We start from the raw sequence: 16,981 nt of genomic DNA, 5'->3' as shown, positions 1-16,981 counted from the left end.
GGTGGCATAGGAGCGAAATGAATTTAGTCCCTTGTTTGTGCCGAATCTGGGTTGCACATGGTTTGTTGAACTCCCTCTGGTGTTGTGGGTGTGGACTTCGTTGACATTAAGGAAGTATTTAGACAGGTACATGGGTATCTTGGTGGTGTATCGAATCTTGTGGACCAGACCCATTGCAAGATGCTGTACTCTGTCGTCAACCCTAAGCCATTCCAGGGTGAGGTGGGTTCGGGGAGTGAGGCCAGTAGCCTGACCAGTTTGTTTTGGGAAGTCTGGAGCCTAGTTTTAAGGGCCTTAGAGGTGCTGCGGTACCAGGAGGTGCATGTAACAATTACATTGTGCATTTAAGAGGTGTATAGCCTGGCAAAGAAAACGCTTTAAAATAACTGGAAATATATAATAGCTCTTTTTCCTATAACCAGATAGTTTACTTATAGCCTATCAGAATCGTACGTGTCGGATTTTCAGCCTGAGAAATGAGGAACTCTCCAGGATTGTCAAAATATGGAAAATGTTAACAAAACAACCTTTTTAGGGGTCCAGTTAATAACACACCCCACACGTGACGTAACCGGTGACCGCCTATAGAAAGTGTGCCGATGGGTCATCTCATGTGTGCAGACTGCACTATAGTACTTGACGACTATAGGCCACTAGACTGGAGGGAGGCTTTTATAATTGCAGAGCCAGCGGAAAAAAAAGAAGAAAAGGAAAAAAAGAAAAACGCCACAGCCGCGTCATGGTGCGCAGTGGCCAGCTGAGCTGAAGCGACTGATTTACTCCCCAAACTACTGAGCTCTCAGCCTCTCACTCACATCCCATAACACTGCAAGTAGGCCTAAAGAAGGACTGGGACACTTTGTATACTTTTTTTGTTTTTTAATTTCCCTTTTAGGAACTTAACGTACGTATATTAAACTTGAACGATGTTTTGGTCACTGTTGTGCGTAACCGCCGCCCTCGCGTCCATCGTGCCACCAGCAGACGCGCAGATTGCCAACAGGTATGCTATCGGATGTCCTGCGCGATGTGACAAGTCCATGTGTCCCCGGCTGCCCACGGACTGCCCGGCGGCGGGACAGGGGCCGGACGCATGCGGCTGCTGCACGGTGTGCGCGGCGGGAGAGGGCGAGACGTGCGGCGCAAGCGGGAAGCCTGGAGACCCGCTGTGCGGAGAGGGACTGGAGTGCAACGTCTCGGGTGGCGTGGGGTACTCCACGACGGTCAGGAGGAGAAGCAAGAGCGGGGTCTGCGTGTGCAAACTTACCGATCCCGTCTGCGGCAGCGATGGAGTGTCATACCGCAACCTCTGCGAGCTCAAGAGAGTCAGCAGCCGGGCGCAGAAGCTCCAGCAGCCACCTGTTCTATTCATTCAGCGAGGAGCTTGTGGAAAAGGTAAAAAAATATTGCTTTTACGCAATAAACTTATGTTAATTTAAGTCTTGAGACTGGGAGTGAGAGTGTAGCACACAACTAGAAACAAAGTGTCCATTTTGGTTCCATCTGTACAGTTAATAACTTAAGCTACACATTAATTTTAACACTGATTAATTAACTTTGTAGAATCCTTCACTGAAAAATTACGCGACAATAACCACAGTTCAAAACGTAACTTGTTGGATTCAATTTCTCTCTCATGCACGTTCGACTTCCACAAATATCCCTTTGGGATTTACATCCTTACCGGCTAGTGAAGGGGCTTAAGGACACAGATGTCATACAGCTGCATCCACTGATACAAACCCCCATGTGTCTTAGAAAACAAAGGCCACTATTGAAATGTGTTGTTTCCTTCTTGTGTTAGTCGTGCATGACAATTATGCACAACCAGAAAGCAATTTCAACGTTGTTTGGTTAAACAAAATTATGAACTCAACTTTTGTTTTGGAGCTTGATGTAGCCTCAGCCCAATCTATAATTTGTCGTATGACGGAGTCGTGACATTCGTCTGCGAAGTATATAGGCTACATTGGGTTATATTTATTACAGATTAGTTCTGCATGGTATGTTTAGTCCACATCAATGCAGTCACGTGGCTATAGTGGCAATCCTCTTAATTGCTTAAAAATGCAATCTAAAATCTACTTCAGTGGTTTGGTATAGGCTAATCTAATGGCCACAACATTAATTAAGTTTTGAAATGTATACTACCACATAAAACATATCCATAATAAAGTTGACTTGAGTTGGCACATGGCTCTGTACATGGCCTGCTCTTTCCCCCTCTACACCAAATATCTTTGCCAAAAATAGACTAGAGCTTGTAGATCTGCTATTTTTGGTGAATGTTCCTCCAGAATAGGGATGTAAGCGTTCAAGTGGTTAATATTAACCAACTGTCAAATGAAAACAATGTTACCACAATCAGTGGAGCTTAACAATAAACAGACCATCATTCCATTTCAGATATGCTTTGTGTATGAAATTGTACAGCCCAGTCAAGAATGCATGCTGTGTACCATTTATATCAGTGAGTCATTTGTCATCATTAATGCTGTATGCTTGTGTAATATGACTTAGAAAGTATACACAGGAGATATTCTGGAATGGAAAACCGTGAAATTGAAGTTCACCATCGGCACATGGTGGAATATAGATGGCTTCATCCTGCATCTGTTGTTTGTGTGTGTTGTTGTTTGTGAGTGCACTGTTTGTACATGTGCACAAGCACACATTTGCGTGTATTATGCAAATGTGTGTGTTATGTTTATGTCCATATAGTGTGTTTTAATATTGTGAAAGTGGGACATACTTTAAAACCTTCCTGAAGGAACTTATCTATATAAACTAACTGATGGAGTGAGGTATCTCTCTCTCTCTTTGCTTGTTCTTGCTTTGTGGACCGGAGGGGACCGCATCACTCATGATTCACAGCCGACAGCCAAGTGAGGGAATACCTGGCTGCTGTTCAAACACAAACACACACACACACACACACACACACACACACAGTTGATAAACCCCAACGTTAGTATAGTAATAGTAGTAAGTAGCCTTGCCGAGCCATGGGGCCCATAGGGCAGGAGCCTATCTCCTGTTTCTGTAGTGTGAGGCAGCTTGATGTACAAGTACACCCCCTGGACATGACGCTAGTATGTCGCAGGGACTTACCCCCAATTATACCACAGGTCGTTTCGAGGAAGCAATCTGATTGGTTGAAACAGCCTTCTAGCCGTGGGTTAAACCAGCACCATTCACCACCTAATCAAAACAAAGAATTCAGCTGCTCTGTTCTCCCAGAGCGCTAGCAAACTCGGTGGCTAGGCTAGCTAGTTTCTTGGGACATTTGTGGTCGTAGTGACTACATCTGTCATTAAAAAAATATATTCTTTCAGCGATTTTCTTAGTTTTAAGGGTAACTGTGGTATAATTGCAATATTACACTCGAGGGTGTGGGTTAACGTGATTATTGCCACTTCAGTGATGCTTGCGGAACTCGACTTCGTCTCGTTCCTCACCGCATCCCTGTCGTGGCAATAATCACGTTAACCCACACCCTCTCGTGTAATATTGCTTAATCCAACCCTTGATGCTGAGTGTCAAGCAGGGAGGCACTGGGTCTCATTTTTAGAGTCTTTGGTATGACCCGGCCGGGGATCGAACCCCGACCTCCCAGTCTCAGGGCGGACACTGTAACCACAAGGCCACTGAGCTGTTTCACAACGTTAGTATAACCCACATTTATTCTGTTACGTTTCCCATATTATGTCTCAAACTATCATTGTGTGTAATGACGCATTGCCAAAATCTGGCTTTGTCTCCACTGTGGAACAACAGAGTTCATCTTCTCATTTGTTAGTCATTGCAATAGGTCAGCTCATGCTTAAATAGCTAACTGTGTGAGCGCCTGCAACAGTGAGGTGAGCAATCTTCTGCCTGCTATTGTTTTTCGACAAGAATCGTCATCAATGCCAACGATTGTCCATCGTCATCGAACCGTTATTCAATTCAAGGTATGATTCAGCTAACAGTACCCCCACCACCAATACAAATTGACCGCTACAATAACCTTAATAATAGAGAAAATAGGCTACATCATAAATACATACTGAAACCAGATATAATCATTAAGGAAAGTTTATGCATGCACGATGTGTTCTATGTAAACCCTAAATTTCCATTTTCCCAAAATAATTTCAGGACCCCCCCGATGGGTTCTCAAAAACCCCCATTTTGAGAACCCCTGGTCTAGTACGTGCCAGTAAACTGGTGGTCTCTCTACTTTGGATTGGTCATTCAAGTGTGTTATTGATTGTATGTCTTGATGATGAGTTGAGTTCATAGGACCACAATACAATGGAAACAAATGGTACCTGCCGTATTGTTTGCGTATTAGTATTAATAAAAGTCTCAAATCCATTGGTTATTGATTTTGTTTGCTATTAACCCATTTTGGGCGGGAACCCCTTTTGGTGTTAGCATTATGTTATGCTTTAGTTATTGAAAAATAGCAGATCTACAAGCTCATAGCGTGCCACCGAGTGGCGCGCTACGAGCTTGTAGATCTGCTATTTTTGAAAAATCGAACAGACATTTTTAGAATCTGATCTCAGGTCAAAATGTCATATAATTCTCAACGTATTGCTTTTAGATGCTATAGTCCTGGCGTAGTTGTTGTCCCCCCCGGTTATAATATAAGACGTTCTAATCCTGGTTTAGCTGTCAGCATCAGACAGGAGAACTGCAGCCAGAGTACATGAGGCCCCTCAGGGCCCCGGCTCACAACTTGTGACCCGGGCCCGTGTTAAGAAAACACACGCCGTTCCACTTTGCATGATGTCATTCTGCATCTGGCCTGTGAAGTTGTTGATTATGCAAGTTGTTGAATTTGGAGAGGAAATGTGGGTCCGTTTCTGCTTCAGCCTTTGGGGTCAGTCATGTTCATTTCAAGTAACTAATTCATTTTGTATACAAAAGTGGCACGGTATGGCAGTAGAAATAAATGTAATAGAATTTCAAAGGGTAAATTAATACATCGTCTTAAAGGAGCATTCAGTGATTGGGTGATTTGGAAAACCACCCAGTCCGCCCCGGTAACAAAATGTGCACATGCACACGCTCTACAGTGGGGGGAAGTGCAACAGCATGTGCACCAACGCCCGCCCCCACACATGATTGGAGGAAGGCCCCTCTCATCCTGATTGGATGAAGGCTTTGCCACCCGCCACCAAAACTGAAACTAGGGTTTTTTGACCCCAGGGGCTCACTGGGGACAGGGAGGAACTCCTTATATGGTCAGCACACTCTATAGTAGGGAGGATTATCCAAATAAAAAGAAAAAATAAGTGATATTTGAATGAAGCGAAATCACTGAATATACCTTTAAGGATGTTGAGTGTGGCATTTATAGGCATGTAATCCATGTACAGGAAGATCCATCAGAATGCATGGCTACTGGATGACTGGGATTGGTCTTTATGGTTTTTATATTGGCAGGCTCTGCTCAGGCAGCATAATGAATATGGGCCTTCTGCGACTCTACTTACAGACAGTATAGTGACTTTTAACACGCTGACTATGCACATTCTTTCCCCTTGACTTGTCTTCACCACCATCAATATTATTCTTTTTTTTGCATGGTTTCTGCTCTTATTTCTGCCTGTCATGTCTGTGTCCTGGTATTTGTCCTTTGTTCTTTCTTTCTTTCTTTCTTTCTTTCTTTCTTTCTTTCTTTCTTTCTTTCTTTCTTTCTCCTCTGTCTCTGTATATTCTCCAAATATTTTTCCTTGCAGCCCTATCATTTCCCATAATCCCCATGCTGTTTTCCACCCACCATTGCCTGCCCATCTCTTCCTTCAGCTTCACACTAAAGTCACAGGGCTCTATTGTGGACCCCTCCCCTCTTCATCATTCCCACCATGGCACGGGAGAGGCGTGTTTGTTTCTCTTCCGTTCCCTGATCACACCGATAAGCCAGAGGCGAAACCACAGCGCTATACTTCCACTCCGCTCTCCGCCTCTCTACCCTCACTCCCCTCACTCCCCCCTTTCCCTCTGTTGACATTTCAGTTAAGCCATCACTCTCGCCAGCTCAAACACTGTGCCACAATGAAACCTAATGAACTTTGTGTTGATGGTTGGATTTGTAATAAAAGCCTTCTGTGGTGGGCAGGTGGGAACTGGTTGTGGTGGAGGACTGGTCAGGAGGTAGGGAGAGACACAGGCGCACATGTCTTTTACATTTTATTAGACAATGAATGTGCATATGGGATTCTGAATAGGGTCATAATTAATCTCCTGTTCCTGCCATATACATTTTCCGACATTAACAGCTGGTGTTCATGAACACTGTTGCACTCATCACAGTCATCAGTTGGCGTTTATAGACGTCAAGTGGTAATTAAAGTAGAAAATATGATACGGCAGGGAACAGGAGATGAATTATGATCCTGTTGGTTTTCCAATAGGTACATTATACGCTTGACACCGACACATGGTGGAGCCTTGCTCATTAACTTGTATTTGGGTAGTATTACCAGCAGTAACAAAATGTCCAAACTACATTATGTCCCTATCGTCATGATGGCCTTTATTAGCGTGGTGAGAATTTGAAAGTGGGTCCAAATCAGTGTGGGTAACAGCAGGTGATGAAGAATTACAGTTGAACAACTTTAATTGAGCTGCTAGTGACGTTGTTTTAAAGTACAGCCGTTGTTTCGTTAGAGACCTACGTATTTGTCATGCCGAAAAGAGTGAGACAGGCATCATGTAGGCTAAACGGATCATGACCCTGTTCTATAGTGCCATGGGGCTCACACACATCTATCAAGTTGCTGAAGATCTATTACTTTGCGGCCGAGCCAACGTCAATGACCTATTGGCAGGGATTCCATAATAGCTTTCTCACGGCTCGGTGGCCGTGAATACCCAGCTCCATCTCCAGCTTGAGAAACTGTAGTTTCCATGACACGGTCAGTTGGGGGCAAAGAGGGCTTACGAGAGCTTACTCTTTATCCGTGTGGCACTCAGCTGGGGTTAAACCCCACTCTCAAACTACAATTCCTTGATTATGTTTTCTGCCGACAATAGCGATATTTGTCACGGTGCGATCGCCAAAATAAGACCCTCTACGACTGGCAGTAGAAAAAGCAAAGCTTCAATGAGCAGAAGTGAAGGAGGATCTCACTGGATAGACAGGTCTGGTTTCTCTGAAAGCAAGGGGTGGGGGGCTTCGAGGAGGGGTATTAAGGAAGAGTTGTTTCCGCCCATAAAACGGGCAGAAGCCCACAAAAGCTGAGGAGGAGACGGGCTATTGAGGCCGGGGCGTGGACAATGACCCTTTCAGTGGAGGTCAGCATATATAGACTGATAGTGTGTGTGTGTGTGTGTGTGTGTGTGTGTGTGTGTGTGTGTGTGTGTGTGTGTGTGTGTGTGTGTGTGTGTGTGTGTGTGTGTGTGTGTGTGTGAGCGCGCGTGCGTGCGTGCGTGTGTGTGGGGGTACTTCTACTCTCATCTCATGAGTTACAAATTGTCTTCACAAGGAAAGTAAAATGAGAGAAGTCCTTTTCAATGATTCATTTTTACTGTTAGGAAAAAGTAGTAGAGTAAGAATTCGTTAAGCACAGGTTATCTCCCATCTCTAATACACTGCTGGAGTACAGATACAGGGAATATAGATATTCTGGTGCTTGTCTGTGAAATAAAAAACTTTGAGTTTTGCCTTTGTTTTGAGTGGCAGTTTAAGAGCTTCTCTCTGCAGTCACTTTCCCATGGCTACCCCCCCCCCCCCCCACCCCCTCCTTTCTCTGTCTCAATGCATGCCTTTCTCGGGGTCACATCACTCCTAACCAAGTTCATCTCAGTTTAACTGTCTCTTTAACCACCGCATGTGCGCACATGCGTGTCTTTGCACCATCCTGTGTGCATCCTCTTGAAGCTTTTACTTTACTCCGTCAGAGTCCTGTATAGCAGGGGTTCTCAACGTTTTTGGCCGGGGACCCCCGGAAATGCTTTGGCAATGTCTCGGGACCCCCGCCCCGCCCCCTCCCGACCCCCAATATAAATTGACTGCTACAATAACCTTAAACCATTTTGGGCGGGAACCCCTTTTGGTGTTTTAAGCATTGTTATAATTTAGCTATTGAAAAATAGCAGATCTACAAGCTCATAGCGCGCCACCGAGTGGCGCGCTACGAGCTTGTAGGTCTGCTATTTTTGAAAAATCGTGAAAATAAAATTTTAAAAAAATTTGGGGACCCCCTAAAATAATTTGGCGACCCCCCGAGGGGTCGCGACCCACGGTTTGAGAACCCCTGACCTACAGTATAGTTCACTGTATTTCAACAGACGGGCAGACATTTTAAAAGAGCTACCTGGTTCACCTTATCATACTGAGCCTCTTGTGACATGATGTCACCCTCCGTCAACCCATAACAGAAATAATTTAGTTGAAGCTGTACTTCATGAAAACCCTCCATCCACATTCCAGTGACACTCGGGATTTAACGGCGGAGGTCAAATTAGTGCACTTTCCAACCTTTACAGCTGCGTTTCAATCCGCTTTGATTCCACGACCTCGAACGTCAACCCTTTTCCAGCCCCAGTCCAAGTTTCTCATTATGAGCGAATCTGTCACAGTCCATAAAGCCGCTGAATAAAAGCCCGGCTGGTCCCTTTACCTTGTAGATTGAGTTGCTGAACTAGGCTACATCTGTTTTTAGTATAGTCACCACTTGGCCCAAATCAGCAATCATTATTTTTTGCTCTGCTGTGATGGTAATGTGTGAGACTGTGAGTGTGTGGAAACAAATTAACTCAGCGTGTGCACAAGTTGTGTGTGTGTGTTCAAGTGTGTTTGCATAATTCATACAATGTGTGTTCTTCTGTGTGTACAACTGTGGCTAGAGGGTGTGTGTGCGTGTGTGTGTGTGTGTGTGTGTGTGTGTGTGTGTGTGTGTGTGTGTGTGTGTGTGTGTGTGTGTGTGTGTGTGTGCACGCGCGTGCGTGCGTGCGTGCTTGTGTGCCCATACCAAACCTGTGACTATATGTGTTGCTTCTTCATTAATGAAGGCACGCACTAGCTTGCATGTGTGTGCAAGCCAGGGTGTGCGTGTCTCTGTGCTTGCTTGCTCGCGTGTGCATGTGTGCATGTGTGTGTGTGTGTGTGTGTGTGTGACCAGAGCCGGTGCTCATCATAACACAGACAAGTGAAGGAGACAGTTGTTTGGAGGATGACCCATGCAGGCGGCGGCGCTCCAGAAACAACAGTGTCCATCCCTGGACACTGGGCCCTGCTGCCAACGCTATCGCACTGACCAGGACCTCTGGAGCGTGAAGCTAGCCCAGGGGAAAATGACTACACAGTTTCCATTGGATATATATACATATGGAGGGTTTATAGCTCTCTCTCTAACTCTCTCTTTCTCTCTCTCTCTCTCTCTCTATATATATGGTCGCGACCCACCCCCCGTGGGTCGCGACCCCTCGGGGGGTCGCCAAATTATTTTAGGGGGTCCCCAAATTATTTTCCAAAAAAAGAAAAATAAGATTTTTTTTTTATTTATTTTTTTTATTTCACGATTTTTCAAAAATAGCAGACCTACAAGCTCGTAGCGCGCCACTCGGTGGCGCGCTATGAGCTTGTAGATCTGCTATTTTTCAATAGCTAAATTGTCTCTCTAACTCTCTCTTTCTCTCTCTCTCTCTCTCTATATATATATATATATTCAATGTTTACTTGTGTGACATTTACTGTATGTATGTAATGTATACTAGACCGGTGCCCGGCTGTAGAGCAACGATGGAAGTTGAAGATCCTCGCCCCACCCGGCTATGCGATACCCGTTCCACGCATCTGTCTGTGTCCCCTTTATGCCCATTTATGGAGATTTCTGTATCTGTCTCTCTGTGTCCCTTTATTCCTATATATGGAGTTCTGTGTCAGGCATGCCCAAATATGGAGTGTTGTGATGTCAGAACAGGCCAGCTCCATATATGGAGCATGGGCAGGGGCCTTGTCCAGAGCCTGGGCAGAGGTTTTTTGTGGCGGTTCTGGACAACCGTGGGTCCGACCGACTCGACACCGGGCACTGCAGTCCTTGTGGGGGTGTGGAACGCGTGTGTCGAATTTGAAGGCGGTGGGCTAACGGTTCTCGAGTTACGTGCATTACAGCCGTACACACGTACGTACAGACAGACAGACGTACAGAGTGCATTTATAGATAGATATTATTGCACACGCACGCACGCACACACACACACGTGCACCTTTTTTGCAGGAAGTAAAGGCTCATATAAAGTATTTTTGAGTGGTGTAAACCACTCCTACAACTGGCTTTTTTGTGCAGAAAAAATGAGCATGGTTGCTATGTTCACCCTGTTCACCCGGGTGGCTTTACTAGTCTGTGCAGAAAAAATGAGCATGGTTGCTATGTTCACCCTGTTCACCCGGGTGTGATTTTTTATTCTAACCAGAGCAGAATTTAAAAATACTTAGCATCTAAGTCTTCATGTCTTGCATCATTTATTTTTGGAGTGCCGCTGTTACCACTTATTTCTGCTTCTGCTTCTGTAGCTGAGCAGCACCCACCGCTTAAGAAGCATTCAGAGGAAGCGAACCTGCTCTATATCCACATGTAATTGTACTGGCTTGATATCATTTAAGTGTGCTGTCCTTAGCTAGATATAGACAGACAGACAGACAGACAGACAGACAGACAGACAGACAGACAGACAGACAGACAGACAGACAGACAGACAGACAGACAGACAGATCTATAGACTTGTCCCAGAGCACATGCAGAATACCAAGATGTTTCCCCCCTGCGGCATGAGAAATGTTTTGAGGATTCCATACTACTGTATAATTTAGTGGCATCCAGTGCAGCAAGACAGCGCTCATTCCACGCTTCTGTTAGTTTAACTGTGCTCCAAGCGGAATGTCTCCTGTCCTTGTTCTTACCCCGTCACTGTAATCAATGATATCTTGAGGGCTTATACGGGCGCCTCTGACAAATGCTTCACAAATTTCAGGCGCGTGGGTGGGACGGAGGGGTAATGGATGAAAATTGTCACTGGTTGAGACAAAATTGTCTGAGGCCCTACTTGACAAAATTAGGGTTTTAGTGTGTGGAAAGACAAAGCATGCATGGACGGCGAGTTTTGGAAGTCCTAATTCATGGTTTGGGTTAACCCATTTTGGTCGATTAAAAAAAAGGCTTCTAAATCCTAACATTTTTCTGAAAAACCTATGTTTCTATGTCAGTGGTGCTCAACCTCTTTCATGTCAAGGACCCCCAGAATTATCTCTATTGGGGCACAGACCCCCATCTCAAAATATGTAGTTCCAGGGACCCCCCAGAAGCAAATATTTGAGTTAAAAATGTTCGCTCTGAAATATTCAATGATTTGCGCCACATTTTAACGATTTTTCAAAAATAGCAGACCTACAAGCTTGTAGCACGCCACGCGCTATGAGCTTGTAGATCTGCTATTTTTCAATAGCTAAATTATAACATAATGTTTAAAACACCAAAAGGGGTTCCCGCCCAAAATGGATTAAAGGGAGGGTTTTAGTGCTCACTTTGAGTGGGATTTAATTACCTGGTGAACCAGTCAATGTTTCCTGAGTTACCCCGCTGCTGCTGCGGATGGATACGATGGTGGGACAGGTCATCCAGTGATTCAGCCTGTGTTTGCAAGACCAAAATTGAGTTGTGGACATAAGAACATTTTAGGAAATATACCCTGTGGCTGTTCCTCATACATTTAGGGCAGGGGTTCTCAACCCGTGGGTCGCGACCCCTCGGGGGGGTCGCCAAATTATTTTAGGGGGTCCCCAAATTATTTTCAAAAAATTATATTATATTTTTTTTTCACGATTTTTCAAAAATAGCAGACCTACAAGCTTGTAGCGCGCCATGAGCTTGTAGATCTGCTATTTTTATATAGCTAAATTATAACAATGCTTAAAACACCAAAAGGGGTTCCCGCCCAAAATGGTTTAAGGTTATTGTAGCAGTCAATTTATATTGGGGGTCGGGAGGGGGCGGGGCGGGGGTCCCGAGACATTGCCAAAGCATTTCCGGGGGTCCCCGGCCAAAAACGTTGAGAACCCCTGATTTAGGGTTATAATTTGGGTTATTGTCAAGGTTATAGGGTGAGGTTGTTATGAGTGTATATGCAAAGGTTAGGGCATTGTGGAATGAATAGCCAGAGGGTGGTACCCAGGAGTGAAAAGGTTAAAGAGTGCACTGAACTTTCAAGTTGCAAATGTGCATGTGTGTGTGTGTGTGTGTGTGTGTGTGTGTGTGTGTGTGTGTGTGTGTGTGTGCGTGTGTGTGTGTGTGTGTGTGCGTGCGCGTGCGTGCGTGTGTTCCTCTCCCTGTCCGGTTGTGAAAAAGACAGAGTTTTTCATGGACAGAGTTTCTATTTTCACACTACTGTTACTGTTAGATCATGCACTATTCCACTGCTTTTTCAGTTTGTTTTTAGTCTTCCGTTCTGACATCCTGTGTGTGTGTGTGTGTGTGTGTGTGTGTGTGTGTGTGTGTGTGTGTGTGTGTGTGTTACCATTCCAGCCGTAGACAACCCAGACAGCCCGAGACACAAATACAACTTCATTGCAGACGTGGTGGAGAGAATTGGTCCTGCCGTGGTTCACATTGAACTCTACCGCAAGTAAGGGTCATGCACCTGTGTCTGTCTGCACGTGCGTGCGTGCGTGTGTGTGTGTGTGTGTGTGTGTGTGCATGTGTGCGTGTGTCGTTAAGAGACATACCAGAATTTACGACCCCACCTGCGTGCGTAACCAGACCACACTCGTCAGGAGAGCACCTTACTCTCTGCTTCCCTCTTTCAACACATCTTCTTCTTTCTCATTATCCGACCCTCTCCTATGCTCTTTCATCTGCAGCTTATTCGTACCATATGTTTTTCCTCTCCTTTGTCCTCTCCTCTCTGTCTATCAGCATGGTCTGTATGGTGTACAGTGTACACAGTAAAAGCCTTCACTTTAACCCGGTGAATGTAAGAATGTCAACAAAATTGATGCATTAAGGTCATGTCCAAGCAAGACCTGGAAAGGCTTTTACACACCTTTGTTTCCTGTAGACAGCTCCTGCTGCCAGAGTCCTGACTCCTGATGATAACTTATGACATATAATGACCAAATTACACCATTTCTAAAATCCAGTCCATCCACTCATTCGTAGAATGAGAAAAGTTGTTACCTGTCTACAAATATCCCGCTGTGGTTCCGGGTCCAACAACATAATGTGAAATGCTTGCGCCATCTTATCACCCCTCTAGGACCCTTAGGACAATTGGAACTGGCGGCTACATTTGCATAATCTCAGAGTTACAATGGCTGCATTAACATTGAGGATTTTACTGTGTATTCCATTTTGAATGTCTCCATCTCTCTTATGTTATGAGTCTTTGTGTGCCCTCTCAGTCTCTATTTCTTAATGATTCTGTGTGAGATTGACTTGAAAAGTTGTTTTTCATGTGGGGGTAATGCATACTATAGTATACTATATTATTATTACCGTATCGTAGGAGGTATGGCATAGTTTCAAAATCTCAAAACATAGTCAGTTACAGATGTTACAGATGACCTGCATGTAATTGTGACCTCTGGATGATGTTATTTGTTTGACCGTATATATTGTTTTTGAGTAATCCAATCCAAAGTACAGTGTGTACAAGTGCTTGCATGTAATTGGTAATCTGTTACCAATTAAAAATGTAATGTAATTTGCCAACCCTTTATATCGTAGTGCATTGTCTATATATTATACCATTCTTAAATACTATCATTGTATGTTTGCTTTCATTCTTTCTTTCTGCTCCTCTCTGTCGATTGCTCGTCTTGCTCCCAGGATGGCGTACTCAAAGCGGGAGGTGGCCGTCGCAAGCGGTTCAGGCTTCATGGTGTCAGAGGACGGACAGATCGTGACCAATGCTCATGTGGTCGCCAACAAGCACCGTGTAAAGGTGGAGCTGAAGAGTGGTGCCTCGTACGATGCCAAAATCAAAGATGTGGACGAGAAGTCGGACATCGCCCTCATCAAGATCGAAGCACCGGTCAGTCATTCCCAGACTTTACTTTTTATCATCATTTATTTTGAGGATTTTCTTCTTTTTTACATAGACACAAAGACAACACAGACTTACAGTACAAGACAATACAAGACAGTTACTTAAACAAAAGTAATATACAATAATATATATAAGAACAACAATTAAAAACAAAGAAAATGAAAGAAAAAGGAAAAGAAAATATAATAATAATTCCCAAGTGGTACAGGGTTGTGGAAGTGGAATGCATGTGTGCAAAGTGATGGTGGGTTTCGTCCTACATAGAATCAACTGCGCTCTTCAATATAGTCCAAAAAGGGGGTCCATACCTCTACGAATACATCTGGCTTATTTTGTGTTTCATATTTAAGTCTCTCAAGTGGTAGTAGTGACATTATTTGGGCCGTCCACATATGTTCTGAAGGTAGCTCATCCCAGCTCATTCCCAGACTTTACAGCAAAATCTCTGAGAGTTACAAATGTATAAATTAACAGTAAAGGCCCTATCTTGCTTTAGCTTTCATGCTTAAACCTTTTTGGCATTTTACTATTTTGATAAAATATTTCAAATAGCTGACCTATATACTCACAACGTGTCTATGGCTGCAGATCGTCCGTTTTCACTATTTTAACATGTTTTTCAAAATGACGCAGGTCCCAAGTAGAGCCCGACCAATAGCAGATTTTTGGTGGATCCTAGACTATACCGATTAATTATGTTTTGGTTGATATTTAAAAAAAAACAGATAGACTCATAGACCAGATGCCACTGAAGCCCTATTCAAAAATGTTCAAAAATAGTAGATTTACAAGCTTGCAGCATGTTGCGATGCAACACGTTGTGAGCTTGTAGATCTTTGAACATTTTTTAAAACCTTTGATGTTCGCCTATAATGACATGTCCAAAATAGAACCGCCAGGGTGAAAGTGGTTTAAAATCGTGACACGGCGGCTGCATAATAGCCAATAACGATGTCATGAACAAGTGAAATTATGGCCTATATATCGGCCAAACCGATATCCGTCTGGCTCCAGTCTCGAGCCATATGGTTGGAAAGCTGTCACCATTGCAATTATGTCTTGTGGGTGCTAAGTGGAGATGCCGCAAGCTGCTTTGCACAACAAAACATTAATGGAATAGCTACACGTGCCTAGGTGTGAAAGAGATCAACTCATGTATTAATTGGTTTTGAGTCAAACCAATATACAACTTCTTGTGGTTCTAATGACTGTAGGGAAAACGATTAGCGTGGGTTGGTTTTTCATATTGATAAAGTGTGACGCCTGTTAGCGAAAAGCAGTTGATGGCCTCAATTAAAAAGTTTCACAAAATGTGCAGTATATGTCCTCACTTTACAGTGAAAGCATTTTCGAGGTATAGGAAAAATAACTACTGTACAGAATGGCAGCCCAACATTGGACCCAAGTCGCTCTGGGCTTCTCTAAATATTATGCTTCAATCGTTTCAAATGGAAACTGCATGGATTGTGAATACTTCAGGAGGCATTAATTGTAGGATAGAGGTGGATGGTGGAGGCTTCGAACACAGAAGCCCTCTCGTGTCGGCGACTGCTCTTAACTGATGCTGTGCCTACAAGCGTTGGCGAGAGTGACATTGAGAGTGGCTGAACACCCACGCCTCAGATTAACTTCTAACCACTGGCTGCTGCCGGGAACCAAGAAACAGCCCACCCCATGTTGGGGTGGGCTCATTTCCTTCTCTGTCCTACTGTACTCTCTTCGCTTTCACTCTGTTCTTTCTTCCTTCATTTTCCCTTCTCTCTATTCGCTTCATTTCCTCTGGTTTTTCGACCTCAAAAACCACAGAAACATATCATACATATGGTTGTGATATGTCCCCCCCCCACACTCTTTTGACTTTGACCAACTGGCACATTCTAAACCTTTGGTTGAGAACCAATGCTATAGAAAGGTGTGAGTCCAAAGGTGTCTTAATTCAGCTCTGCATGCTAGTGTATCGGAGCAAGAAGTACAAAACAAATATGTTAAGTTGCTGTTATGCAACTCTCCAATAAAATAAGTTATAGGCAAGAGTGTAGGCTACATGTGTTGGCATGAAATGTGTCTGAAACAAATACACCCTGGCCTGCAGGCGTGATTCACCAGAGCGTCAGACCTCTGCCAGTGCCAGAAGGATTCAGCTGACCCTGGTAAACAAAACAGTGTGTTTGGCTTTTGGAACCTTCCTGTTGGCGCTCGGAGACACAACACAAGATCAGAGGACTGAAAGTAGTAAATCACTTCTACGACGCTACGCGGAAAACACGATTACTTATTACCGACAGATGAATACTTGTACCCTGCTGAATTTAGAAGAACGTTTTCAAAGAGACAGATGTTGCTCGTTAATGGCAGAGAGGCAGGCTTGTTTTTGTGTTCACTGATGCAAAACCTCACCGATACGAAACTTATCTGTGTCTGTCTGTCTTGTCCTGTCTGTCTGTCTGTCTGTCTGTCTGTCTGTCTGTCTGTCTGTCTGTCTGTCTGTCTGTCTGTCTGTCTGTCTGTCTGTCTGTCTGTCTGTCTGTCTGTCTGTCTGTCTGTCTGTCTGTCTGTCTGTCTGTCTGTCTGTCTGTCTATATTACCTGTCTGTCTGAATGTCAAAATGATTTGTGATTCTCACACCAGTGATCCCTTTCAAATGTTAACAAGACAGTGTAGTAGGCCTAGAAATAAAATGTGATATATGATTGTGCACGCATGCTCACTGTCTGGAGAACTGGGGGATGGTTAATTCTATCTAGTCTAGATCTACAGATCTGTCTGTCTGTCTGTCTCTTTCTTTATTTCTGTACCAGGGAGATAGTCATGAATCATAGCCAGCCATCATGACAGTCGTATGTACGAAGGAATGCCTGGCTGTCGTTCAAGGCCAGGGGCTCAAAGTAGAGTCACAGAGTGCATGGCAGGACTCGTTCTCATGGCTGAGCAACACAGCTGA

The 16,981-nt window shown here is 44.2% G+C and overlaps 1 protein-coding gene across 1 annotated transcript in view; it reads left to right on the top strand.

The window, feature by feature from the left end:
• Positions 1–747: 747 nt before the first annotated feature.
• LOC306931077 (serine protease HTRA1A-like) overlaps positions 748–16,981 on the top strand; it is a 38,821-nt gene continuing 22,587 nt past the window's right edge. Inside the window, exons 1-3 of the mRNA XM_079512264.1 lie at positions 748–1,395; positions 12,519–12,618; positions 13,821–14,025. Of these exons, the coding sequence (XP_079368390.1) occupies positions 927–1,395; positions 12,519–12,618; positions 13,821–14,025 (774 nt within the window). The 5' untranslated portion in view covers positions 748–926. The remainder of the gene's footprint in view (positions 1,396–12,518; positions 12,619–13,820; positions 14,026–16,981) is intronic.

Source organism: Electrona antarctica (assembly GCF_951216825.1).
Source record: "Electrona antarctica genome assembly, chromosome: 10".
Lineage (NCBI taxonomy): Eukaryota > Metazoa > Chordata > Actinopteri > Myctophiformes > Myctophidae > Electrona > Electrona antarctica.
This window is presented reverse-complemented; position numbering and strand designations above follow the sequence as displayed.